The following is a 27,165-nucleotide window of genomic DNA, read 5'->3' on the forward strand; positions in this document are numbered from 1 at the left end:
AGCTATCCGTCCTCTCGTTAATTACACTTTGAATGTGCGTCGCAGAATTATAATCAATTCTTTTATAATTATTAATACTATACCTAGATTAACACCCTGATATCAGAAATATGGTTTACGGTTTTTTTTTCGAAAATCATTTTTATTTAAAGACAATAATATTACTTTAAGCCCATAATTTTTTAAATTCCGACAGTCATGTCATGCAATAGATAGTGTATAATCATAAAGAAAACAATTAGGGGCGGGAATAATACCTGTTCACCCACACTGTAGTTGCCCGGAGATTAATGTTTTCCAAAAAATGTATCGAATGTAGAAGAAAATGGACGGACGCAATAATAATAATAATGTTAGAGTTAGTTAACGTTTTTAAGACCCTAGTGATTTTTTGTATTCTATAACATCGTATTGATTTTAAGAGAAGTTTACGAACAATCAACAATATCTCGACGGTTTACGGTGCTAAGTTTTAATCTCGAATGCCGTGTGTCCTGCTCGAGTTTATGATAGGGACCCGTGAATAAAACGTCTTGTTGTTTTGATAATATTATTATTTTATTATTATCTATCTATCTATCTATCTATCTATCTAATAGTTATTACCTCTTAGTTATTCGTATTCGATTATTTAATGTTTATTAGTAGTGGTGTTGTTGGACGTAAATAAACAGTTTTAGAATAATTTATCGTATCATGGAATTAGCTTTAATACAGTGATTTCCTAATGGATCCATTTAATTTATCACGATACGCGAATTTAACTGTTCAAAGGGTTCAACCACCTGAAGAAAAGCCATTGCCTAAGCCTATGGAAAATGAAGAAGAAGAAGAAGACGACTGTAGCGAAGAAGACGACGATTTTAGTGGTAGTGAAGAAGATACGAATAAGACACCAGAGATTTCAAAAACTGTAGATAATTCCGAAGTATCTGATATTCCTACAGAAGTTAATGAAGATATTGAAGTCAAATTAGAATCAGAACACATAGAACACATAGAAAATGAATCAGAAAACGAGAGCAAAAACAATGAACAAACTGATGAAGAAATTGAAGCTAATTCTAAAAGAAAATCAGGCGAGGAAGAAGATGATCAAACCCCGAAAAAAGCCAAAATGAATGAAGAAAGTGTGTACCTTTATTTTATTTTAGTTATACATAATTTTTAATTAATTTACATTTTTGTTTAGGAATTAGTGACGAAGATCCAGATAATCAAACAACATCAGAGAAGCGACCAACTAATTTGAGAAGAAATATTCGCGAAGTGATGGACGAAACAAAATTAGATGAATCAACCTTGGCTGCACAAAGACAAGAAATGGAAAGATTACGTAGAGTACAAGAACAACAACGTATTATTAGAGATGTATGTTAAATAAATTGTTTATTTTTAATGACATTTCTAATTAAATTAATTATTCTTAAATTATTAGGTCCAAAAACAAATTGCAATCAATAGACAAAATTCTAAAGCTCAGGATCGTGTTATGTCTTTGCTTCAAGGAGGAACTACATCATTAATTAAAAAAAGTTCTGCACCTACTGAACCGCAAATTCAACCTAAACCTAATACAATTGTTATATCTACTGATTCTGGATCACCACAGATATTTAATAAAAAGATGTTAGAAATTTTAAAAAATCAACCAGATGCTGCAAAAGAATCAAGTGAAATTGATAAATTATCATCTATAGCTTCAAAGCTTGGAGATGTTAGTGAACCACACATGGTAACGTCTTCTGTTTCAATCGCTCCAATAAAACCAGTAAAAATAGCCGAAGTTGTTACTATAAGTAGTGAAAGCGAAGAAGAAGTTGAACAAAAACCTCAAAGCTCAGATGATGATTGTATATTAATATCTGGCGACGAAGAAGAAGAAGATTTAGCAGATGATGATACACACAACAGTGGTATGCATACAAATGATGCGTATAATTTACCAGATGAATCTGGACGAGTTCTTATAAATGTTGGCCATCCAGATAATGAGCCAGATGTTTTCTTAGCTCCTCAAATTGCACGTGTTATTAAACCTCATCAAATTGGAGGCGTAAGATTTTTGTATGATAATGTTGTTGAATCTCTTGAAAGGTTTAAATCTTCAAAAGGATTTGGGTGCATACTTGCCCATTCAATGGGATTAGGAAAAACACTTCAGGTAATTTTGTATTTTTTTCTAATTTCTAAAAATATAGTTTTGTATGTATGACTATTTTAAACCATTTAAATATTATTCTTTTAGGTTGTTTCATTTTGTGATGTTTTTTTGAGAAATACGCCTGCAAAACATGTGTTATGTATTATGCCTATAAATACTTTACAAAATTGGATGGCCGAATTTAATATGTGGCTTCCACTACCTGATGATCATAAAAATTCTTCAGATAATACAATGAATAGTGGTGATATTATTTATAGACAGTTTCCTCTATTTGTTCTTAATGACTTTCATAAGACTATATCAGCGCGAGGCAAAGTCATTGAAAACTGGCGAGTTGAAGGTGGTGTTTTACTAATGGGCTATGAGCTTTACAGACAATTAACTTCTAGGAAACCAAGAAAAAAACGAAATAAAAAACAAATTGATGACGATTTTTATGATGAAAAGAATAAACCATTGCTTGATGGTAAACATTTAATTTGAATATGGTTAAATAATTTTAATGAAAACGTTTTAATAAATTTATTATTTTATTTTTATTTTTTAGAAATGAGAGATGCATTAGTAAAACCTGGACCAGATTTAGTAATCTGTGATGAAGGACATAGAATTAAAAACAGCCATGCCTCAACTTCACAATCTCTTAAAGAAATTGAAAGTCGTCGTCGTATAGTGTTAACAGGATATCCACTACAAAATAACTTATTAGAATATTGGTGTATGGTAGATTTTGTCCGTCCAAATTACTTGGGAACAAAAACTGAATTCAGTAACATGTTTGAAAGACCTATTCAAAACGGTCAATGTATTGACAGTACGCCTCAAGATATTAGGTTGATGAGGCATAGAGCACATGTTTTGCATTCTCTTTTAGAAGGGTTTGTTCAACGAAGAAGTCATTCTGTATTAGAAAAAACATTACCACAAAAAGAAGAATTTGTGTTACTTGTTCGTATGACTCCATTACAACGATTGCTGTATGATCGATTCATGAATGAGGTTGTGCGGAAAAAAGCTGTACCTAATCCATTAAAAGCATTTGCAGTTTGTTGTAAAGTAAGTTGCTTAAAACAATAATAATTATTTTACATTTTTTATTATTTTATACATGTTTAGATCTGGAATCATCCTGACATTCTATACTATTTTTTGAAAAAACGTTCATTGGATGAAGCTGAAATTGATTTAGATCTTGAAGAAGCTAGTACACCTTTGGGTACACCTTTAGGACCTACCCCAGCTACTTCTCCTTCTGCAGCATCAAAACGCTCTAGAAATCGATGGCCAAAAGGAGGAGGAATGAATCCTAATTCCAAAGAATTAAAAAACAATCCAAATCGCAAGGTAGTTAATATAATTATATTACATTATATCATTTATTTTTATAAACAATTTTAGGGATAAATTTAATTAAATTATTTTCATACCTAAAAGAATGTTTTTATGAATTTCATTATTAGTTAAATTAAATTATAACAAATACTAATGAACAAGTATTATTTTATTGTTATTAAGAAACGCTTAAAATAGAGTATAAGTTAATTTCTACCTAATCTCATTCCCAACTTCCCTACTACCTTAAAAAAATGATCAAGCTTTTAAAAAAATTTAAAAAAAAAAAAAGTAATATATTGTTAACTATTAAAATTGTAAACAAAATATGTATTTTAACCCCGATTTGTATATTTTATATCTTTAAAATGAAATTCCAACTTCAAAGAATTTTTCTTGAAATATACAGTTTTTGTTTAACACAGTGGTGTAGCTAAGATTTTGATTCAGGATGACTGGTAATTCATTTTATAGGAGAGGCTTGTAAGGTTAATATGCAGTTTATTGTGGATAATGAATATATTATATTTATAAAACTCTAGAAGTATTTTACAGCTTACTTGAAATTTTGAAAAAGACTGCAGTCCCAGTAGTTTCCCTGGCTATGACAGTGATTGGACATGTTGATTAAATTAGAATACTAGATTAGATTATAATCACTGAATTTAATTATAAAAAATATCATTTTAGTTATTAGTCTAAAATATATAAATATAATTCAATTTAAGCTTAATTTTTCTTTGAAATTAAAATTTATTATTTTTACTTAATTTTAATATTATTAAATCTTAATAATAGTGACTTCTTTTATGAAAAGATTTTATTATTAAAACATAACTATAATGCATGATATCTCTTAGTTGCTAAACTACTTATTACATTCTAACAATAATTATAAAAAATTATTTCAAATTTTTCTTGTAGTCATAAAAATCATTTACTTTCTGAAATAAGAAATATTTTCCAAAACATAATATTGTTAACTATTATCTCTTATTCAAATTAATTTTTAATTTAAATTAATTTCAGAACATAAAAAAAGATCAAATGAAAACCCCAGCTGTAGCAACAGTTATGCCTAATACAAGTAATAATCAACTTATTACTCCTACTACTCATAATCACAATACTTCAACTGTTACTCAATCGATGCAATCTAATCAATATGATGATTATTCTTCTCAACCGCAACAATATGGAAGTCAGGGAAATTTTGCCAATCAACAGTTGAACAATTATAATCAAAACTATAATTCTTCTTATTGGAAAGAAGGTGGAAATTTTTACCAGGGTAATTCAGAATATTATCAATCTAATCGAGGTACTGAAACAAAAAGTCAATATCCATATCCTCAAGATCCTAGATTAGAAGTTGGAGAAATAAGAATGGTAAAAAGTGAGCCAAGTTATCAAAATTATGAAGAAACCAGTTTTAGTGGTTCAAATGATCAAAATATTTATCAAAATCGTGGATTTAATCAAGATACAACTCAAGGAACACAGGAATCCGAACAACCTATACCCAACCAAGGTTTTTCTCCAGATGTCCAGAAAGTGAACCAAGGTCATTTTCCAGCTCTAGGAATAAATCAAGAGATTATACCTTGTCAAAATATCTCAAATATTTCAGGACTGCAATTAGATAATATTGATCAAATGTCAATGTTAAAACAAAAACAAAAAAATGTTCGAAATCGAAAATCTACTATAAATAATAAACAAATCCAAAAAAATCAATCAATGATTGTAAATAATTCAGGAGTGCATATTGATAATAATTGTAACAACAATGATAGTAACATAAAAAATCAACATGTAGTATCTAATTCTAAAGAAGTATCATTTAGACAAGCATTTAACCAAGGAAATAGCCAAGAAGTCCTTTCTAATAGCAATCAAGGATTGTTTTCAAATAATCAAGATGTTTTAACAAGTACTAATAAAGGAATATTTGGGAGTTCTTCAAGAAATAATGAAGATATTCAATTTAATAGTAGCCATACATCTTTAACAGAAAGTAATAAAGGTATATATGGGAGTGGTTTATTAAAACAGGGAAACGATAATAATACTAGTATGGCTATTAGTTTTGAGGGTATATTTGACAACAATCGAGTTATGACAAATCATCAGAAACCCAACTTGAATCATCAACATGTTCAAAATTCTATTTCGACTAATATAAGTTCACAGAACATTAATAACAGCTTAAGTAATAATCAAAGTACTTTGAACAATCAAACTATTCAAAATCAAGTAACTAATCATCAAATAATTGACAATCCAAGATTAATGAACAATAATCCTGTTAATCAAGGGGTTAGTAACCAAGGAATGCTGTTGTGTGATACTAATAATCAAAGTCAATTAACAAACAGCCAAGGAGCTCAACATACTCATTCAATGACTATAGCACACGAACATCAAGAAATAAATCAAACATTTGTCAATCAACAACAACAACAACAACTGCAACACCATCAACAACAACAACAACGCCAACAGCAACAGCAACACCATCATCAGCACACTCAAGAACAACAACAATATCAGAATTCAGATAATGTATTAGCAAATCGAGGCCAGATTCCAATTAGGGAACCATTCATGAACACTGATAATTCAAGTAATAACTATAACAATTACTTGTTAGAACCCAGTCAACATATAACAAATCAGAATCATAATTATGGTACTATGCTACCTGACTCCTCATTTCAAAATCCTAATATCTTGAATGATCAGATGTTACACGATCAAGAAATGTTGTTAGCTAATGATCAGGCAATGTTAAGTGTCCTAAACTCCACAACTGATGCCAACGAACAAGCATTATTGTATAATGCTATGGTTGGTCAGCCCGATGGACAAAGTTTGCTTGGTCTTTTGGAGCCACCAAGCATGTTAAACAATCAAATTAATGAATATCAACCAGTCTATGGTCCATTGCCATCTAACATCAAACCTGGGTTACCTGGAGGTGCTAAAACAGATCCTGAATCTAATCAATATTCAAGAGCAACAAATGTACAACAAATTACTGGAAGAGGAATTGGTTTAATGTCTGGAGGTCACAATCAAAATGAAATGAAAATGTATTCAGAATCTAATCGTTTTAATGTTTCGAATTCTAATGATTCTTATTCAAGATATTCAAATTATTCATCTATGTACCCTCCATACACTCCAAGTTCTAGTACTCCATTGGGTAGTATATCTGATATACTAGATAACATTCCTGGACCTGAACGTTCATATCAACCACCTGAACGTAAGAATCCTGCACCTTGCACTATGACTAGCCAAGATGTAAATCCATTGCCACCATTTCGTTCGTTAGACAATAAAACTAAATATGAATATGGTGGAACCAGCAATAATATTGACATTGATCAATCTCACGATGAAAAAAGTACTTCTTTTTCCATAAACAAAGATTCACATTCTATAGAAGATACAATGGATCCAAAGTTATCAACACTAGAAGAAGGTGAAATAAAAAATCCTTCACTTTTAATGAAAAGTGGAAAAGAAGAACCAGGAATACCATATGATTGGGTAAGTTATAAAATAATTATCAATTTTTAATCGAATACAATATTTTGTAATAATTAAATGGTTTTTAGGCTGTTGAATTATTTAATGATTATGTACCTGGTATGATTGAAGCTTCAGCAAAAATGTCATTGTTATTTGCTATTGTTGAAGAATCTGTTCGAATTGGAGATCGTGTTTTATTATTTAGTCAATCATTGTTCACATTAGACTTAATAGAAGAATTTTTGCAACGAAATAAAATACCTGGAAAAGATGAAAATTGGTGTCGAAATTGTGATTATTATCGTAAGTACAATATTGTATTTTATTATTTTTAAGTTTTAGTTATTTAAAAAATTAAAACTCAGCTGTTATAATATATTTTATAAAAACGCGTTAGGTACAAATTTTAATTTAGATCTACTAGTTTATTACTTAAATAATAATAAGATAATCAATATATATTAATATTTATCATCATACTTATCAAATAATATTAAAATTAATAACAAATAATTCATTATTATTAGGTCTTGATGGCAGTACCTCTGCATCTGAACGTGAAAAGTTAATCAATGATTTCAACATCTGTAACACGGTGCATTTGTTTTTAGTATCAACTCGTGCTGGATCATTGGGTATTAATCTTGTTGGAGCAAATAGAGTAATTGTGTTTGATGCATCATGGAATCCTTGTCATGATACTCAAGCTGTATGCAGAGTTTACCGATATGGTCAACAAAAACCATGTTTTGTCTATAGATTAGTTACAGATAATTGTTTAGAAAAAAAAATCTATGATAGGCAGATAAACAAACAGGTAATGGCAGATCGTGTTGTTGATGAATGTAATCCAGATGCCCATTTGTCTATCAAAGAAGTAACTAATTTATGTTGGGATGATGGAGAATCTACTCCAATCAAAGATTTTTCATCACTTAAAGATAATTATAGTGATGTAGTTATAAAATATATTGTCGAGAATCTCAGTTCTGTGTTAACTAAGGTAAATTATTACAAATTTAAACATTGAAATAGAATTCACCACTTCAAGAATTATTATCTTTGTAACTCACTTATTTAACATCATCAATATAAATGTTATAAATCGCTTCTAAATTATGTTTAAGTTTATAACCAATTAATGTCTAACTTTTTGTAGTTGTACTTTATCCAAACATAATATAAAGATAACAAACTTGAAATTGAAGTTTTCTTAAAATTCAATTTTATTATTGTTTATAAATTATAATGTTCTATTGCTTAATAATGTTTAGGAACCATTTCAACATGAATCATTGTTTGTGGATCGTAAAGACAAAAAATTATCGCAAGCTGAAAAAAGGTTAGCTAAAAGAAGTTATGAAATGGAAAAAAAAGCAAATACAAGACCAATGTATTCATATTATGGTCAAAATACTACATCTTCATTGTATAGGTTAGAGTTGAAATATTAAAATGTATATTATATTGTTTGTATCACCTTATTCAGTGTAATTGTTTATTTTATATAGAAATCAAATGGGTAAACCAATGGCCAGTGTACGCCCAATGCAGTCAATGTCTAATACATCAGCAGTAATGGCTAGCAGAAATGCTTTAAACCGTAGATGGATACCAGCTGAAGTCTGGCAAAAACAAGGAATGACTGCTCAAGAAATGACTTTACCACTTGGTAATTAATAATTGTTATTTAATTTATAATATTTTCTGAAACTGATCATGTCAATTAACTTGAAACAGACCAACTGAGTATTTTATGTTTCTAAAAACAAAATCTAATACTTATGTATTTTTTCTAAGATGTTGTAATTCCAACAAATGCTGGTGATCGTGGTTCAATTGTACTGAAAGCTGGTCAAAAAGTAATGGTACTGAAAAGTCCTAAAGGAATTTATATGCAGTTGGAAAGCGGTAAAATAATTGCTATCCGTACATCAGCTAATAAATCAAATAACCTAGCAGTACCAAGCCAACCATTTATTCCACAACAATCTGCTCATCCTTCTACAATGACGTACAATAGGCCACATCCATTAGAAAGTAGTTTTAATCCAGGATCCAAAAACGGTTTGTAACAATAATAATATTCATTATATACAATGTATTAAGTATTTTATAAAATTAATGTGTTACTTTATAGATGCTTCTATGCAACAATTAAGAAACCGTTCAAATTTATTAAGAAATAATTCTAGCATTTCAATAACGCCTAAACATATACCATCACCATCAAGATCTGTTCATTCTCCGTCATATATGTCTCCAGCTCATTTGTCTAATGCTATTACACAGTCAACATCACCTGCCATACCATCATCTTCATACCAGTCTCCCAAATTACCGTCCTCAATAACATTAACAAAATTTGAGCGACCTCATAAATCATCTGAAATAGGTATACAGGCCGATCCAGCACCTAGTTCATGTTATGGACCTAGATATCCACCAGACTATCCAAGATCATTTGATAAGTATCCTGTAAGAAATGAATACCCCCCAAGGTTGCCTCAATCTTATAATAATAATTATCCACCGCAATTTCACCGTCCCTCTTCTTCGCAATAATGCAATAAAAATTCATTGTTTTTATTATAAGACTTAAGTTTTATGTGTACATTCAACAATGTAAATATATATATTTGACATGTATATTAGAAATTTTATCCTAAACGAAATATGTTGTTTTGTACAAATATTTTATATAAAAAAAAAAAAAAGAGAAAAAAAATGTTTAAACTCAGCAAAAATAACTTGTCAGTATTTTCCTAAACTATTTAAAATTTATACTTTGGATAATTAATACTATCAAGCATTTTTTTTGCATGTTCCTGTTTCTTCAAAATTATATTATAATAATTGAAAATTGTGTTTAAAATAATAAATTAATTTTGGTTATTAATCAGTGTGAGTAGCGGAATAATAATTGATGATAGACTTATTAATATTTTAAATATGTTTATATTATTGTTTAGTTCATGTTTGTTGACATTGTTATACATCATTTTTTTTTTTAATTATCGATCTAAGTTTTTTAAAAAATTAATTTATTACGTTTTCTATTTCAAAATTATACTACTTTAAACGAGCATATAAGTAATTATAAACTATAGATATTTAGGTATAATGTAAGTGTGTTTAAAAAAAAAAAAAAAAATAGATAAAACTTAAATTAATACAATTTATGATGGTCATTCGTTATTTTGTTCCTTTAAAAATACTCTTGAATTAATACAGAAGTTCCCAATTTAAACTATGTATTTAGTAAAAATAAAAATAAATTGATTCTGATGCGAGTATACTATGTTTAATGCCAATTTATTGAAGTTTGTAACTTTCAAAATTATTTTGTGGCGTTATATATCACATATTACATTGTTTTTACAAAAACAAGATTGTAGAACTATCTAACAGTCATCAGAAGTTCTATTTATTTACAAAAATTTTGTTATACAATTTTATTTGAATAAAATAATTATTTATAGTTAAGTTTTGTTTGTTGTGATAATAAAAGGATAAAACAAAAAGTTCAGAAGATTATTTAAAATAATAATTACACTTAAAGTAATCAATAAATATTTAAAAAATGATTACTTTTATCATTAAACATTAACCAAAACTTGTAATACAATTTAAGTGCACATACTTGTAAATGAAACCGATGAGTATACTATTAAATACCTTATTTTTTTTTTTTACGACTAATTCAATGGTTACATTGGCAGGCATTTGATTGAATTTTTAGGGGGCTATTATAATTTATTGTAAAGTAACCCACAAGGGCTTCGCCCCCACATCCTATTTCTATATAGGAGTACAACATACTACTAATAAAATATATAAATATTTATAAGTAATAAAAAATACTAAATAATATAAATTTATGAATAATTAATAATTAATTTTATATTAATAACAAATATCTGTTTTTATCGACAAAGGTATTTAAAATATCATTGTTATTAATATTTTTGGACATATCTTTTTCAATATATAATATAGAAAGTTGCTAAACCTAATCTGAAATATCAATGTCCTTAGCCAAGTTTTTAATTTTTCATTACACTAAAATTTCTTTTGTAAGTAGTCGAACTGATTGGAATTGTCAATGTTACTGTAAATAGTTTTTGCAAATTAAGGAATAATGTTTGATTTTCTGAAAAACTCTTAAATATTGGTTTAATAATGTAAAGTAGGTACAAATGGACAATAATCATTATTATAATGTATAATATTTATATACCATGTACATAGGTACATGTTTTGCGATAAAAAGATGAATAACAGCATGTAAAAATGTACAATTAACATTACTACATAAATTCTTTTTTATTATAGTACAATAATAAATGTTATTGGATGTCATTTATCTGGAAACCAAATACGTTTAATACAATAATAATTTGCTATAACATTTGTTGGTAAAATATTTTACAATTTTCAAAAAAATTAACAGATAATTATTATACGTATATACCTAGTAATAACATTTTGAAAAAAGTTTTGATTTTTGGGAGGTCTAATGAAATATTTGAGGGGACTAGTCTCCCCCCTGATGTCCGCCTTTAAATGGTTATAAATTATATTGTTATAACTTACAATTATGTTTATATAATATTGTGAAAAAGTTACCTAAGAAAATTAATTCTGGTCTAATTTTTCGTTGTAACTTATCTTTAAATAAAACACTAATTATACTATAAACTAATTATTATGGGTTTTCTTCCAAAAAGTTTTGACCATACTATGATAGTAGAACAATTTAATTAGGCTCACCACTTTTGAGGTATATATGGTTTAAAAATTTAAAATTTATTGGAACATAACTATTATGTCATCAGCCAAAAACAATGAGTTTATGATTGTAGTCACTATTCCACATTTCCACACTGTCTTTATAAGGATATTATGTAATGAGCTGGTGGTGGAAAAAAAAATGTGAATATTGTCATCTGAAATAAATGTCACTCTAGTATTCAATACATAAAAAAAGTGTAGATTACTCTATGATTTGAAGTCATTAACATGTTCTTAGTCTATATAATAATAGTATAGGTTAAAATATTGTTCAACAAAATAAAAACAATTCCAACTTTATTATTCATACAATAACACCACAAAGAAATTAAGAAAAAATAAAGTGTATAAAAATTAAAATGACAATATTGTTCTGGTGTTTGATAGGTACAAAAACTGAACTTAAAAATAAATACATTCAGGAAAAAGAATATTAATAATAATAAAAGATCTTTTTTCTTTATTCCAGAACAAAAAAAGTATTCTAGTTAAACAAAATAACATGAATTCTAGTCAATATGCATACTAGCATTAGACTAAAACAGTTTACTACATTTCTGTTAAATCAATAAGCTTTTTAAAACTTAACAAATTCAAAATATAGTGTCATCAAGTTGTTTTTTTTTAAATTTTAAAACAGTACTATGTATAATTAAAATATACTTATTTGTACACAATTCATTTCTAAATACCATTTAACTATTTTAAAAATATTGTAGTAATAAACTATTGAATAATCTAATACTGTTTATTGTAACTTTATTCATAACAGCTAAACAAAAATAAAAAATAAAAATGTATAAATAAGCTATTAAAAAATTATACAACATATTATAGGCAGTGGGAGGGTATATAATTAAAGTAGTATTTAAGTAATAAGATTATATTTTAAGTAAAATTTTGCAAGTCATTTACATGGTAACACTTATCTAAACTACTAAAAATCAATGTCAAACATTTAGTCATCAAATTTAATTTATCATACGTATATATTATAATTTATATTAGCTTAAAAATAATTAAATTAGTGTGCAATTAAGCTTTCATAATAATAACCTTTGGTTTGTGTAGTTTTGAAACTAATACAGTTCCAGTAATTAGTTATTAAACATAACAGATCTGTTTAATATACGCCTTCCATAAAGGACGCATCAAAATGTAAAATTAACAAACGCATAAAAGCCATCTCTTTACGAGCATTGTCAAATATTACACGAGGATCAATCGAAGTACAACGTAAACAATTAGGAGCCATAACCATAGCCAGATTACTAGCATCCATTTTGGTAACATGAACAACTTCAGGTTTGGTAAACAATTGTAGGAAGTGAATAAGATAAGCTAAAACAGCTTTATTTATAGGTGGTAATCGATGAATAATAGCAATAGCACGGCGAGCATCTTGATGAGCAGCAATACACTCGGCATACATGTGATCAGGTACAAGAGGCTCATATAATTCACGATACCATAGTTTTAATAAAGATGCTGGAGTATGAGCATCAGTCAATTCTTCAGATCCAGGAACTTCCCATACATCTAAACGACTCTTAAGGGTCATTACTTCGTCCATATCAGCTGGTACTCTATAATATATGGTAAACAAATTAAGAATGTTTAATATTTAATAAATATTTATAAACTATAGTGTAATATCTATCAACGTCTGTGTCTCACAAAAGAAAGGTACTAATGTCTCAACAAAACTCAGTTATTTTTGTGCATCTCTACATCACAGTACCCCAACTACATTCGGCCAAAAACCAATTTGTAACTCAGTCTATATGTGCAAAACAGAACCTTTCTTTCATGAGACAGAATGTATAATCTAGTAAAAAAAAAATAAGATTTTATAAACATATATCTAATTAACAATAGGTATTGTTTTGATTACCTAAATATTCCTTCTGTCTGATCACCTCTGTGCCTTAGTACTAGTTCAGATAATGTGGTTTGTACCCAAGGTAATTTATAGTTTGGAAAGCGTTCTTTTTGAAGATCAATAACTTCACTGATTGTATTTCCAAAAAGACTAGGTCTGAATATTTGCATCTGATAATATATTTATATATATTATAAATAAACTAACTATTAAGTAAATATGATTAAAAATAAAATCAATCTTACTCTAGCTTGTTCAATATCTTCCAATGTTGGTCTTCGAACTGCTTTTTTACCATCTACACCCATTCTGTGTAATCTTTTAGTGGCCACACTGGCATAATGGCTTACTTGGACATGAACAGGCCAACGACCAACTTCAGTAGCATAACTATCTAAACCTGGATCTCTATGTCTTTCCATGTAACTTTCTAAGTATTTTTGTAATTTAGGAGAAGGTGGGAAAAAAGATAAACAAATAGCCAAAAGTTCCCATCCACGACGCAAGCTTTCTCTAAAAATCAAAATATTTGATAATTATAAAATAAAACCTTTACTTATATATATATATATTTATACTTTCTAGGATTTTCTGTTGTTTGTCTACATATTTGTATGTATAATTCATCTCGAAGGGTTGGTTTCATAAAACCAATCATACATATTTCTAGAGCCACACTGTTTAAAGTCATTCCTAATTTTGCTTTGCGATCACTCATATAGGTTTGAACTAATTTAAATAAATCACAAGCTTCTTTTTTCAATGCTTTGTCAGATAACACTAGCATAGGTTTACGAATTGGATCCTATACAAATTACCATTAAAATAAAATTAAGATGTAAATATATTTCAATGAAAAAATGAATTATTTAGTTTTTACCTTGGACCATGAAAGCATGTCTCTTACTGAAAATTTTTTTCTGAAAATACCCTTCTTATGTATATTTAGGTTGTCCTGGGCATATTTTTCAATATCACTTTCAGAAGTAGTTTTTTTATCTCGATTTAACAAAGTTCTAGAAGTCTATAAATACAGTTTAAGCATAAAAATATTGTAACTATGATTTCATTAAAATTTAAAAGTTTCACACTGTTCTAATAGCATTTGCAAAAGCATATATAAACCTGTTCATAGAAATAGGCTGGCGAACAGGATCGAGCATCTTGAGATAATGATGGGTGAAATACACCTCGATTCGAGTTTGCATAACGAGCCAGCATAAACTAAAAGCACACACAAGAAAAAAACAATAGCTAACATGCAAAAAGAGATTTAGAAAAAAGAAATTTAAAAAAATATATCGTGTACGTATAAGTTTTACCATTTCTATGCTTAGATATATAGGTATAGAGTATATATTGATAAAACAATAAACAAGAAATGTAAGATTTATCTCATTATTAGCAAAACATGGTTGAGTAAATAAAATACTAAATAGATACAAATTTAAAATATTTTTTTTGAATTCTCATTTGTGATAAATGATAATATATAATAAACACAATTTCTAAATGTGAGTTATTTTGCAGATAAATATTGAAAAATTAATTAAATTAAGGAAATAAAAATATTAACTCACCATAAATAACTATTTTTAATTATTATTTCAACAAAAAAAATTATCAGCTAAATAATATGAGTTATAGTATAAAATCCTGATATGAGATAAGTTTTAGATTTACTTGGGTTTTCACCTTTTTTTAACCAATTCACAACTATTAAAAAAGACTGCCTCAAGTTATTATTCTATAATAGCTTATATTTTATTAATAAATTAAACTTATCATTTAAGTAACAATTAAGTTTTATGTATAATTAACGTTAATTAATTTTGTAATTTTTAATCAAACTATAAATTAATATATATGTACATATAATATTGCATTGTTTATTGTGAAATTAGATAAATAATTGTAAATAAGTGTAATTATTATAAATTTATATTATATAACAACTAAAATATTTTAAATTATATATTGTATATATCCATGTTTATATTATTGTTTTTTCTTAACTTCTGTGTATAATACATATATCTAGATGATATTTAAATTAAGTTATTATAATAAATTATTACAGTAAAACCTCGATTAACCGTTTCCCAATTAACTGTTTTTCTCGGTTAATCATCAGGTGCCACACTTGCACGGACCATTAGCGTGTTGCAGTAAAATCTTATTGCCTTGTGTATGAATAGGTTTATCCAAAACTTTCCGGCAATATATACTAGGTAAGCAATAGGTACATATTCATATTTAAATAAAAAAATAATAATAATAATGTACCAATAAGTAATAGTACCTAATTATATCAATATGCATGTCATAATTATTAAAAAAATAATAAATAATATGTATGTATATTTAAAAAAATTTTTATTGCTTGCTTAATTGTCTTTTAGATTATCTGTCAAAGATCTGGTCCTAAGACTGACAGTTAATCGAAGTTCTACTGTACCATATTATTGTATAATTATATAGTTATTATATTTGTAATACATACATTTGTAAAATTATTAATATTGTTATTTCGGTTTATTAATTATAAAAAAAATAAAAAAATACTCAATTCATATCGATATTGGGTATGAATAAATATATAAATTTATTATAACATGCTTAATGCTTTAAAATAAATAAATTGGAAATATAACCATACACTAGCTACCTATAAAAGTATTTTCTTAATTCTCTTTCTATATAATAAATGAAATCTGTTTTTACTACCTGAGTATTACCTATGTTGAATTACAAAATGGATTTAATAAATATGAGACTTTTATTAACTATTAATTTATCCAAAAATGACTATAAATAAATGGATTGATAGCATTAAAACCTATTGTATATTTTATATACTATAATTTTAATTCAAAAGATATTTTTTTTTAGCATATGGCGCTTATGTCCGGGAGTAGGCCCGAAGGCCTAGTTCGGACGCCTATTTGGCAGAATTTTTAGTGGGCACCCGTAGGTTTCTGCCATGCCCGGGTGGGGGGCGGCGGCTTCTCTCTCCAGACACCGTGACTGCCTGAAGAGTGACGCCGCCCGTGACCGAGATTCGAACCGGCGACGGTGCGCGACGCAACCGCCGCCTTAGTCCGCTCGGCCACTTCACCCCCCAAAAGATATTAATACTTATTAATAAAATTGGTTACTTATAAATTATAATTTTAATGAATAAGCCACTACAGTACTAAGAAAACAGTTGTACCTATCTTTAAAAAAATGTATTATTTAAATAATTTTAACATTTAGACACATGCTAATATACATAAAATATGTATTTACCTCATTTCTTTCCATAATTGGAGAATATAAAGCTGCTGGAGGTTGAACATGTTGATCTTTTCTTCTTCTTAATGATGTATGTTGAGTTTCTAAAGGAAGAGTTGGAGCTGAATTGCTAAATGGATCTTTTAAAAATAATAATTAAGAATAATATTATTGTTAATTTATGAAAAAAAAAATATATTAATTATAAAAATATCAAATTACCAGACATTGATGGTGTGACTAGATTTGCTGATCTTTGAGATGATAAAGTATTTGTAACTGTATTATAATAATGTTGATTACTACTAGATTCAATTGTATAATCATTTACTCGAGTATCTAAAATTAAGTTTATTTATAACAAAGTTTTAAAAAATATAGGATATTAATATATTACCATTAACATAACTCCGAGGTTGTGATGTTCTCATTGCTGTCAAATGATCATAGTCTAATTCATCTCTTAAATAATGTCTAGAAGATGCATTTGATGGAGATGGTGAACTAGATTGTTCACCCTGACTAACCGCTCCTTCATCATCAGCAAACTCATCACTATCATATCCAGTAGCTGTGCCCATAACACTAATTAAATCTTCAATTTCAGCATCATCATCTTCAGAAAAAGTACCAACTGTATCTCCAAACCTATATGATGATCCTATAAATTATAGAAAATAATAATTATTAAATTTTCATAAATATATTTACAATCTATCTCATAAAATGAGTAACCTTAGATGTCAAAAAATTACTTAACCATTTTAATCTTAGCAATATGCATGCTAGGCACTTTTTGGAATAATAAAATATTGTCTTTAAAAGCACAGCACTTATGCACATTGCCATTGGTATGCATAGAAAGCCTACTGCCCAAGGTTACTCTTATATAAGATAAAAAACAGAACATATAATTAAATAAAATACCTGATAATTTTGCTTGTTCTAAAATGTATTGATGAAGAGGCAAAATTCTACCTTCATACATATCTAAATTACTATATAGTGGAGTTTGTTTTTGATCTGATGTGGCTGGACTAATACTTTTTCGAACAACTCCACCACGTTGACTAGATGAGCTTGAATGATTTGATACTGGTCTTGCTTTTAAATCTAATAAATTATTTTTGTCAACATTTTTATCAAAATGAAATATATATTTTATAGAATCAAAATCACATAAAAATTAACAATTAACTAATCAAGTTGTTTATAACTTTGATTTTTTACAAAGTCTGGATCCCAAATACAAAACATCTCTTTTAGTAGAGGAGGAGAGAAAGCTAAATGGCTATTCCAATGTAGGATTAATACTTGTCAAAAACTAACCTTATATGTTGGAAGTATTTTAATAAACAAACATTACTATAAATATTTTTATTTAGAATTTTAACAATGAAAATAAATAAATTTTGTAGTATTCAAAAAAACAATGGGTAAAATCATTCTTTTAAGGATAACTGACTTGTAGTTAAAAATTATACATATCTGAATATTGAAACATATTATAACTCAGAAATAAAAAAGCTAAATATATAATATGAAGAATCAACTGAATAAAAGTGACACACCTGTAGTATTCACTAAAGTTATAATGTTATGGAACATTAAATACTCTTTTCATTAGTAAAAAACTTAAAAATTAAATTATTTCAACTCACGGTTATCTATAGTTTTGTTGTCAGATCTTAATCTTTGATCAATTTTACTAGCTGTTGGGGGACTACTTGATACACTAGAACTAGAATTATCATTTTCTCCTGAATCATCATCACTACTTGAAAGTCCAACATCTTTTGAACATTTTGTATGTTTTACTGATTGTGTTAAAGATGATTTTGAACTAGACTGACTTGGAGCAGCAGGTGGAGGAGGAGGAGCTGCGAAGTTAGCATATTCAGGAGTTAATGGTGGCCGTGATTTAGATGCTGTAGGAGAACCAGTATCAGAGTGAGAATGCCATTTCCGAGAGCTCTATAAATTAAGCAATGATAATAAACAATTGATTGGTAGTAGTATGCAGTGGCGTATTTTTGAGGAAGGTTTCTCAACCCCACCTCCCAGTAGAAAAAAAAAGTTCAAAAGAAATAAAATGATTATTAATTCATAATTCATATGTTGTATTTTTATAATATAAACTTATTTTTTAGACACCCTCCTAAAAAAAAATGTTGAAAATACACCACTTGTAGTTAAAAAAATTAAGTAATAATACCAAAGGAGTGGATTCTACAGATTTTTTGCCATGTCGTGGAGGCATCCCCAGTAATCCACTCGGAGCAAGATATTTTTCATGCATTGAATCTTCTTCTTCTGCTTCAATTGAAGTTTTAGTAGCAATTGACTTTTGTGCAAAACTTTGACTCCTACAAATCTGACTATTAGATAAACTGGAAGACAGTACAACAGGAGGGCGAGGACGAGAACAACTGTTGTTACGATTATCATGACCAAGACTGTAGCCACCTCCAATACTTATATCAGTATCAAAGCTTTTTTGTTTGCCTAATAATAATTGGTATTGAGAAGCATTGGAAGAACTTCGTTGAATAGGAAGATTATTTTGTGGTGTAGGTGGTTGAGAAAGTTTCTTTCTAAATAGCGGTGTACTGGCAGACATGGATAAACCAGGATTAGCATCTTTGCCACTAGATGATTGAATAGAAACACAACTTGAATCACTTGAACGACCAGAATCCTACACAAATAAAGCAAAAAATTATAATTATAATATTAAAAGAATATAGCATAAAAGTATATTTATACCAATTAATTATAATCGTAAATCTAAAATAAAACTATTTCATGTTTCAAGTTAGAATGAAAATTATTTTAATTGTTGAATATTATAATAAAGCATAATCACTAATGGTAATAAGTTATTTTCTTTGTGTATTTTAAATATGACGATCATTGTATTTATAATAATTTTCTATTATTAATACATAAAAGGGTCAAGATAACTTATATTTATCATGCCAGCTATACAAAAAGTAATGTCATGTGTTTAAATATAAATTTATAAATAATTAGATAAGAATATTATTTTATCAATTTTATGTTTTTTTTTTAAAACAATATAATAATATCAAGTTTAATAGATTTTTTGCTATAAGTTAGTGTTATTGCATGATTGTCTATAAGTAGCTAACAGACAACTTATCTTTGAAAAATTACAATTAATTAAAACAAATATGTATATACAGTAAAACCTAACTTAATGGATACCTCTCAATAGATAAAATAATAAAGTAAAAAGATTAAAAAATGTTAGTGTATTTTTACCGTATATAACGAACCTTTTCTAAGACGGACACAGACAGTAATATTTCTCGCATATATCTTATTAACAACGATCTTACTTCAAACTTAAATATAATTGCATGCATATGTACAAACTACGCTAAAATATCACCAATCACAAAATTGAGACAAGTGATTAAATGTCAAAGCATGAATATATAAATACTCCTTATCACAGATAACTATACGATAATTTATATGTTTATAATTATATGAAAATATTTACTATCAGTTATTTCCCCCCCCCCCCCCCCAAAAAAAAAAAAAACAAGAATTACATTAAATAGATACATGTGTAAGTTTAACTGAAGAAATACTTAAGTGGATAACGGTAGTTTATATTTAGGTTTAACTATATTTAAAACATAGAAATAGTGTAAATTATAATTGTTTAATTAATATGTTTACTGTGTATAACACCAATGACATCAATTAACATCTTTTACATATGCTGAATGACCCCAATTGGCGTCATATACCTTGTTATTAAATGCATAACAATTTGGTCTGTGTTATAACTAAAATATTGATTTTTGTTAATGCCTTTTAAAAATATTTTATATTTATGTGAAAGTCATAGATAATTTTATTTTTATTTTGTAAGATAATTTTTTTTAAACCCTAACTTTTTCAATGTCACAAAAAAGATACTCAAATATGATAAACAACTAATGTGTTATGAATATAATTCATATAAAAGACAGCTATAAATAATAAGAGATATTTTTCAACTTGCTCTCTAAATATACAAATTCGACATTTTAAAAGGTATTGTTATAATTTTAAAATTTACTGTAAAAAAAAATATATATATAAATATATCAATTTTTTTATTAGATAAAAACCTTAGTTTACTCACTTGTGAATAAGCAGTACGATTGTACCAAACATTAGGCTGATTTCCACGTCGTCCTCTACTTGGTGTACTAGCTTGTTGTTGATGTCTAAATGAAAATAAAAATGAATAAAAAAACTTTTTACATTAAAAATAAAGTTAACATACTTATGATGATGATGATGATGATGATGATGATGGTGAGATCTGCGAGGTGTAAGAGGAGAAGTTTGAGTTTCAGAATCCACAGAACGTTTAGTTGAAGTAACTGGGTCCATTAACTTAAAAGTTTTAACATTCTCAACATTACCCTAAAAAATAAAACTTAACCTTAAAAATCATAAACTGAATATTCACAATTAATGTATTATGTAAACAAATTACATACATTTTTACATTTACACTAGTAACAAAATTTCTATTTTATTAAAATAACTTACCAACGTTTGATTACTTGATGAAAGGGGTACTGTCATTCTATTGCGGCCAGGTGTCTGAGTTGACACAGATTCTTTAGAATATTTACGATCATTTTCATCATTCACAGCAGGTTCAGTATTTTGTTTTAATGTTTGTAATTTAGCCAAAGGTATAATATCAGAATTAGGAGGTCGATGCCAAACTGTTTTTTGAGAAGCTGTATTATAGTAGTAAAAACGATTAGTGATAGGGTCAAATAGTTCCCACCACTGGTTGTTGTCTGTCTTTTTTCTATAACATAAACAAATGTGAAGAATAAAAATAGAGTTAGTTTATTTTAGTATACATAAAACTATATTTCATGGTGTAGAAAAATTTAGGAAATCAATTATATAAAATGCAATTTGTATAAAACTTTTTATATAACATAAAAATATATTAGCTCTACTTCACCACCTAATATACAAATACTAGTACAAACAAGTATTTTTTAAACCAACAACGTAATGGTTATTGGTTAGCCTTGTAGGAAATTTATGGTAATAACAAAATGATATAAATAGCTCTAAAATTAAACTTTTTTTTTTTTGTAACACTTGTATTATCTAAATAAATCCAATTGTTAGAATGATGTAATTTCTGTTAACAAGCAAACATATTATGACCTAAGTCCTAAATGCTTCATTATAGATTAAATCATTTTTTTTTCTATTATATTTCTAAATTAAAACAGTTTTGTGGTTAATACTATATAATAAAAATAATAAGCATGCATAAAATACTAAAAAAAAGTTATTACATTTATACAGCTACTATTGATATTCAAGTTGAATTTCCATTTAAATTATATAAATATAAATAAAAAGTATTTAAAAATAAATACCATATGATTTTCAAAATTTATATTTATATTTTCAAGGTAATACAAATAAATAAAATATAATTATATTTGGAGTAATGTTTTAAGGCTATTCTAATTTTTTTGCAATGTTAAATTATTAATAATTTAAACTAATACTTAAATAAACTTTGTAACAAAATATAGTTTAAAATTTTTAATTAAATACAGATATAAATAATAATAATATAATTAACTTAGAAGAAGAGCACCAATTATAAAGGTAAAAAGATACTTAAAACAAATCTTGCTAGTAATTGAGTAACTTAGTAAACAAATATAAATTAATTTAATTAAAACAATATTTTTTCAAATTAAAAAATAAATAAAAACAATAATTTTGAAATTATTTAATATTTTGTTTATCAAATTTTCATCTAACTTTCTTGATATTTTAACTTAAAACCTACATAAAATATTAGATGTCTTGTACATGGGTAATTATGTAAAATAATACTTAGTTCAGAATCTTGAATCAAAATTATAATTAACTACAAAAGCCTAGGTTAGGTTACACATCAAATTGAAAAGAGGAAGTGTTTTGCTAAAAATATGTCAAAAATATTAAATAGCTGAAGTACAAATTTAATAATAATCATTAGGTAAATAAAATAAAATAATATCAATTAAATAACCATCATTCTTTTTATACAAATTACATAAATTATATCTTAATATCATTAATTTGTTAGTTAACCAATAAAAATTACTCAAAATAATTTAATACTAGATACTAATACTGTAATTGAATGTTAGATAAACTCATAGTTAAAAAACTGTAACAAATTTAGTTAAAAATTGTAAATATAATTTAATAAAAACTATTTTTTTCTCAGGTATTTAATAATTATTATAATTAAGTAATCAACTTATACAAATTTAACCCTATAATTTATTATTAAAAAAATTAATTTAAATTATTTTAAATTACTATAATATAACTTATTTGTAACACAGAAACATTTTACTTTTAAACATGATATTTATCACATTAAACATATCTATGAAATAAAATTGACATACCGACAAAAAAAAATAAATAAATAATATATTAATAAGTTAAGAATATAATTAATTTAAAATAAAATGAAAATTCCATAATTTCAACATCCAAAGGCTAAAGGTCATATTATAACTATAAGAAATATTATATTTATAAAAATGAGCGAAAAAAACACCAATCCACTTTTATACAATATATCAATTCAATTCATAGAAATACATGAAACATAAATATTTAAATACATAATAAAGGTACTTACACGGGCACTCCTACAGGCGCATCCCAAACACATTCACCAGTTGTTAAATTTGCATACATATGTTCTTTAGTCCTGGGTTCGATTATCTCGACCCATTCTACCCTAAAATTTATGATATTCAAAATAAACATTAATAATAAGTTGAACAATAGATACAGAGAATAAATAAAGAGACCAGTATTCAGGACACACTTTATAAATGGATATTGTGGAATCTGAATTATAGAAACACTATTACCTTTCCGACGTTATTGATGTCATTTTATTATTGAGTTTATGTAGTTTGGTTCTCAAACGACTAAATTTAATGGTCTACATAGTCGATAAATTATTATTGAAAGAACTAAGACGTTCTATTCCCGTAATTCTTGTAGTCTACACTGGAAGTCTAAAAATTTGTTTTTCACTTTTTGATAATATTATATACATATATCTCTATAAAAAAAATTCGGCCATCTAATACCAACACCATCTGATCTGTAGTAAATGTATTGACAATATGTACAACCTCTTTGAAACTCGGGGATTTATTATAGCGGGAAATTTAATATTATGTGTATATCAGCTACAGATTATAATAAATAATATTTTAAAATTGTTAACTAGTAAAATAAAATGGAAAATATTAAAAAACTCTAGATTAACTGAGTAATGGTCAACGTTTAACGTTAATGATTAATAATTTAATCACTTTTTTGAAATAATCTCTGATTATTTTGTATACAGAATTATTCACTATACATGTCACTCCTTTATTTTTTTTAATAACGTAATTATTCAAAATTTAATTTTTGTAAACTTAAAAAGACCATATTTTTAATAAGTATTGAGATTTTTATACCATCTTGATGTCTTATACTAACACAAACTTCTGTGTTTAAATGAGAACCAACCTTAGAATAGATAATGTTTACAATGATGAGTTTTATTTTTTTTTTATGTATTTATACTCGATACGTATTAGACAACATTTTCTAATTTTCAATTTTGAAGATGATTTATGATAAAAGATTGTATCTGGTTTGTACTTTTGACTTCAAAAAGTATTTATTTCAACATGAACAAGAAAAACCGGAATTTTTACACAAACTGATTTATTTTTATTTTTTTTATTGTAATTCAAAACTAAATAACTAAATACTTAAAATGTTCACCAAATGTTAAGATTATCATTCTACACAATACCTAGGTACTTACTTACATATAACATTTTCAATATATTTTGATAAAATTAATTAATTTGGTTAATTATTTTATATTATATCTATAAAGCTGTATTAGTTGTAACGCATCCTATAATCTTTACTTCTTTAGATCTTTAATCATATAATATACCGTACGTCCGTGCCACTATCAAGCAACCCTGTGGCCTATATGGGAAACTTAAAATTAGAATACGAGTAGAGATATGCATTATAGGCGAATGTAGTAGGTACCCACTATTTGGTATTTGATTTGGATATTAAACATAAAGTTAGTTAAAATAAATCAAGTTTAATTTTAATTTCAATAGCTAGACGATACCAACGACAAAAAAAGTAACATGTGATATGGTTACAACCAATTTAATTTCGTTCGGCCGCAAGCGTTTGAGGATGGAATCTTTTGTTTGACTTCTTAATATTAGTTACCTACCTATGTGTTCCATAACACGTTTTTTGAATTATATTATACCTATTGTATTGTAATTTTTTTTTATCTTTTCGACTGTTGTAACAAACTAATAAATAATTAATGTGTTTATGGGTTGATGCATTTTAAATACCTACAATAAATAATAATAATAAAAATATATACCTCTGCATAATAGCCATAATATCAACAACCAATAAAACGTAACTAAAAATTCACCCTTCTTCTTGATATTTCATAATTAAGCTACAACTCGTTTGCCCAAAAAACACAATTCGATTGCGCACACATTTTCCTTCTCAGTTCCTCGCTAAGTTTAAAAAATATTAGAAATTTCTATGTTAAAATTAAAGAGTTTATGTTATCAACACACTTGTTAGTAATAATATAGTCAATAACTATATAGTAGCCACCTCTATAGTCTATACTAAAACTGAAAGTCTGAACTATAAGTCTACTAAGTCTATAAATTATAACCACTAAAACTGTACAAAAAGTAGCTAGATACGGAAAAACCAAAATGATGTAATTTACACAACTGATTATAAGATTAGGTATATTGCTATCAAATATTTAAAAATGTGCACTGTAGTCTGTGACGATTTATACATCTGTGTGAATGTGCCATTATGTATTTGTGCGCAAACGATTGATCTGTTTTCAGGTAAATGACTGATTTCGTGCAAGCGAGTCGTCGATTTTCAAGTAAACAATGTTGAATATGCACAAACGAGTTGCACCGCATTATTGTGTATTACCAATTATTATTTATTAATATCGATGAGAGATGATTGATGACGGTGTCAATTGTCAGTGGTTATAAATTGCGATCATACTTATTTATTTCGTCATGCTATACTATTTGCAGTGTCTGAGTTTTTCATTCTTTCTTTTTCTTTGACAGATGTAGGTACTTTAGTAGAAGTAACGAGTAATAATTAATGTGCACTAGAACTAACACGTATCGAATATTTTTATGTTATTTTAGGTGACCGAATAGCTTTTATGGGAAATATAAAATATATTCGAATAAATATTATTCGAATAGATCGAATAAAAACTATTTATGAAAAAAGCATTCAAATATTAGATTAGACAGATGTAGTCCTTGAGAAATAGGCTAACACATTGATGCCACTCAAAATAATTTTTAGTAGCAATAATTTATCATTGTTTAATTTAATAAACATATTAATTACACATTACAGTAAATTAAGACAATACCAGTGCAATTATGTTTATTCAAATCTGCACGCAACATGGAAAAACGCGTTCACAAAAATCATTTTCTATAATTTTAAAATAATCTTAAAATAAAATCACTTATTATTCTTGTAACAAAATTTACAAGGGATAATATTTTTGATGGTACGATATATTTATGGATTTTATATTTAATTATTATTTGACTTTATATTCGACTTAAAGAATAAGAAACATTTATTTATACTTATACAGTTATACATTAAAATGGATAATCAATTATTTTAAGACAATATCTAGACAAATTTAAGTCTCTAACTGACTAACTATAATAACCTTCAAAAATACTATTTTCTATTGTTTTTAAGTTCGATAAATAGGTTAATTAATTTTATTATTTAAAGTTTTTAGTGTTACTAGGCTCATTATAAATTATTCAAAAAAATCAACTAATATCTTCATTTTTTCCTAAATAAAACACAGCTTACAGGGGAGCCCTTCTTCCCACCTCTGAATCCACTACCTACTGCATACTGCAGTTTGTTGTAACAATATTTGTCTGAAGTTTTGTTTAATATTTTCCACGATTGGAATACTCAGACAAAAGTGGTAAAATCGTTA

The 27,165-nt window shown here is 26.8% G+C and overlaps 2 protein-coding genes across 3 annotated transcripts; one reads left to right on the plus strand and one right to left on the minus strand.

The window, feature by feature from the left end:
• The first annotated feature begins 255 nt into the window (after positions 1–255).
• LOC112601910 (probable ATP-dependent helicase PF08_0048) lies at positions 256–9,846 on the plus strand. The gene is made up of 13 exons (XM_025349789.1): positions 256–1,130; positions 1,193–1,371; positions 1,439–2,164; positions 2,249–2,633; positions 2,715–3,223; positions 3,284–3,511; positions 4,529–7,057; positions 7,126–7,342; positions 7,567–8,042; positions 8,314–8,474; positions 8,551–8,711; positions 8,840–9,106; positions 9,180–9,846. The coding sequence occupies exons 1-13, from the start codon at positions 728–730 to the stop codon at positions 9,602–9,604; spliced, it is 6,666 nt and encodes a 2,221-aa protein (XP_025205574.1). The 5' UTR covers positions 256–727; the 3' UTR covers positions 9,605–9,846.
• Positions 9,847–12,674: 2,828 nt separating this feature from the next.
• LOC112601712 lies at positions 12,675–24,116 on the minus strand. 2 transcript variants are annotated; one of them, XM_025349459.1, is made up of 17 exons: positions 23,948–23,970; positions 23,710–23,811; positions 21,570–21,840; positions 21,298–21,440; positions 21,154–21,238; positions 19,207–19,689; positions 18,653–18,965; positions 17,919–18,104; positions 17,389–17,652; positions 17,214–17,330; positions 17,007–17,131; positions 14,841–14,939; positions 14,596–14,739; positions 14,294–14,520; positions 13,961–14,228; positions 13,728–13,885; positions 12,675–13,419 (listed from the first exon to the last, which is right to left on the minus strand). In XM_025349459.1, the coding sequence occupies exons 1-17, from the start codon at positions 23,968–23,970 to the stop codon at positions 12,957–12,959; spliced, it is 3,471 nt and encodes a 1,156-aa protein (XP_025205244.1). In that variant the 3' UTR covers positions 12,675–12,956. The 2 variants fall into 2 exon arrangements, with proteins under 2 accessions (XP_025205244.1, XP_025205245.1); XM_025349460.1 differs by lacking the exon at positions 14,841–14,939 and having other exon boundaries at positions 23,948–24,116.
• Positions 24,117–27,165: the final 3,049 nt, after the last annotated feature.

This window comes from Melanaphis sacchari, unplaced genomic scaffold, assembly GCF_002803265.2.
Source record: "Melanaphis sacchari strain LSU unplaced genomic scaffold, SCAv2.0 Contig7_pilon_pilon, whole genome shotgun sequence".
Lineage (NCBI taxonomy): Eukaryota > Metazoa > Arthropoda > Insecta > Hemiptera > Aphididae > Melanaphis > Melanaphis sacchari.

Excerpts from the sequence above, each read along its gene's own strand:
- LOC112601910 (XM_025349789.1), top strand. The coding sequence starts at position 728 with ATGGATCCATTTAATTTATCACGATACGCGAATTTAACTGTTCAAAGG. Across the intron at positions 1,372-1,438 it reads AACAACGTATTATTAGAGAT|GTCCAAAAACAAATTGCAAT; the intron begins GTATGTTAAATA and ends TTAAATTATTAG. Across the intron at positions 3,512-4,528 it reads AAAACAATCCAAATCGCAAG|AACATAAAAAAAGATCAAAT; the intron begins GTAGTTAATATA and ends AATTAATTTCAG.
- LOC112601712 (XM_025349459.1), bottom strand. The coding sequence starts at position 23,970 with ATGACATCAATAACGTCGGAAAG. Across the intron at positions 21,239-21,297 it reads CATCATCATCATCATCATAA|ACATCAACAACAAGCTAGTA; the intron begins GTATGTTAACTT and ends ATTTTCATTTAG. Across the intron at positions 14,521-14,595 it reads ACATGCTTTCATGGTCCAAG|GATCCAATTCGTAAACCTAT; the intron begins GTAAAAACTAAA and ends TAATTTGTATAG.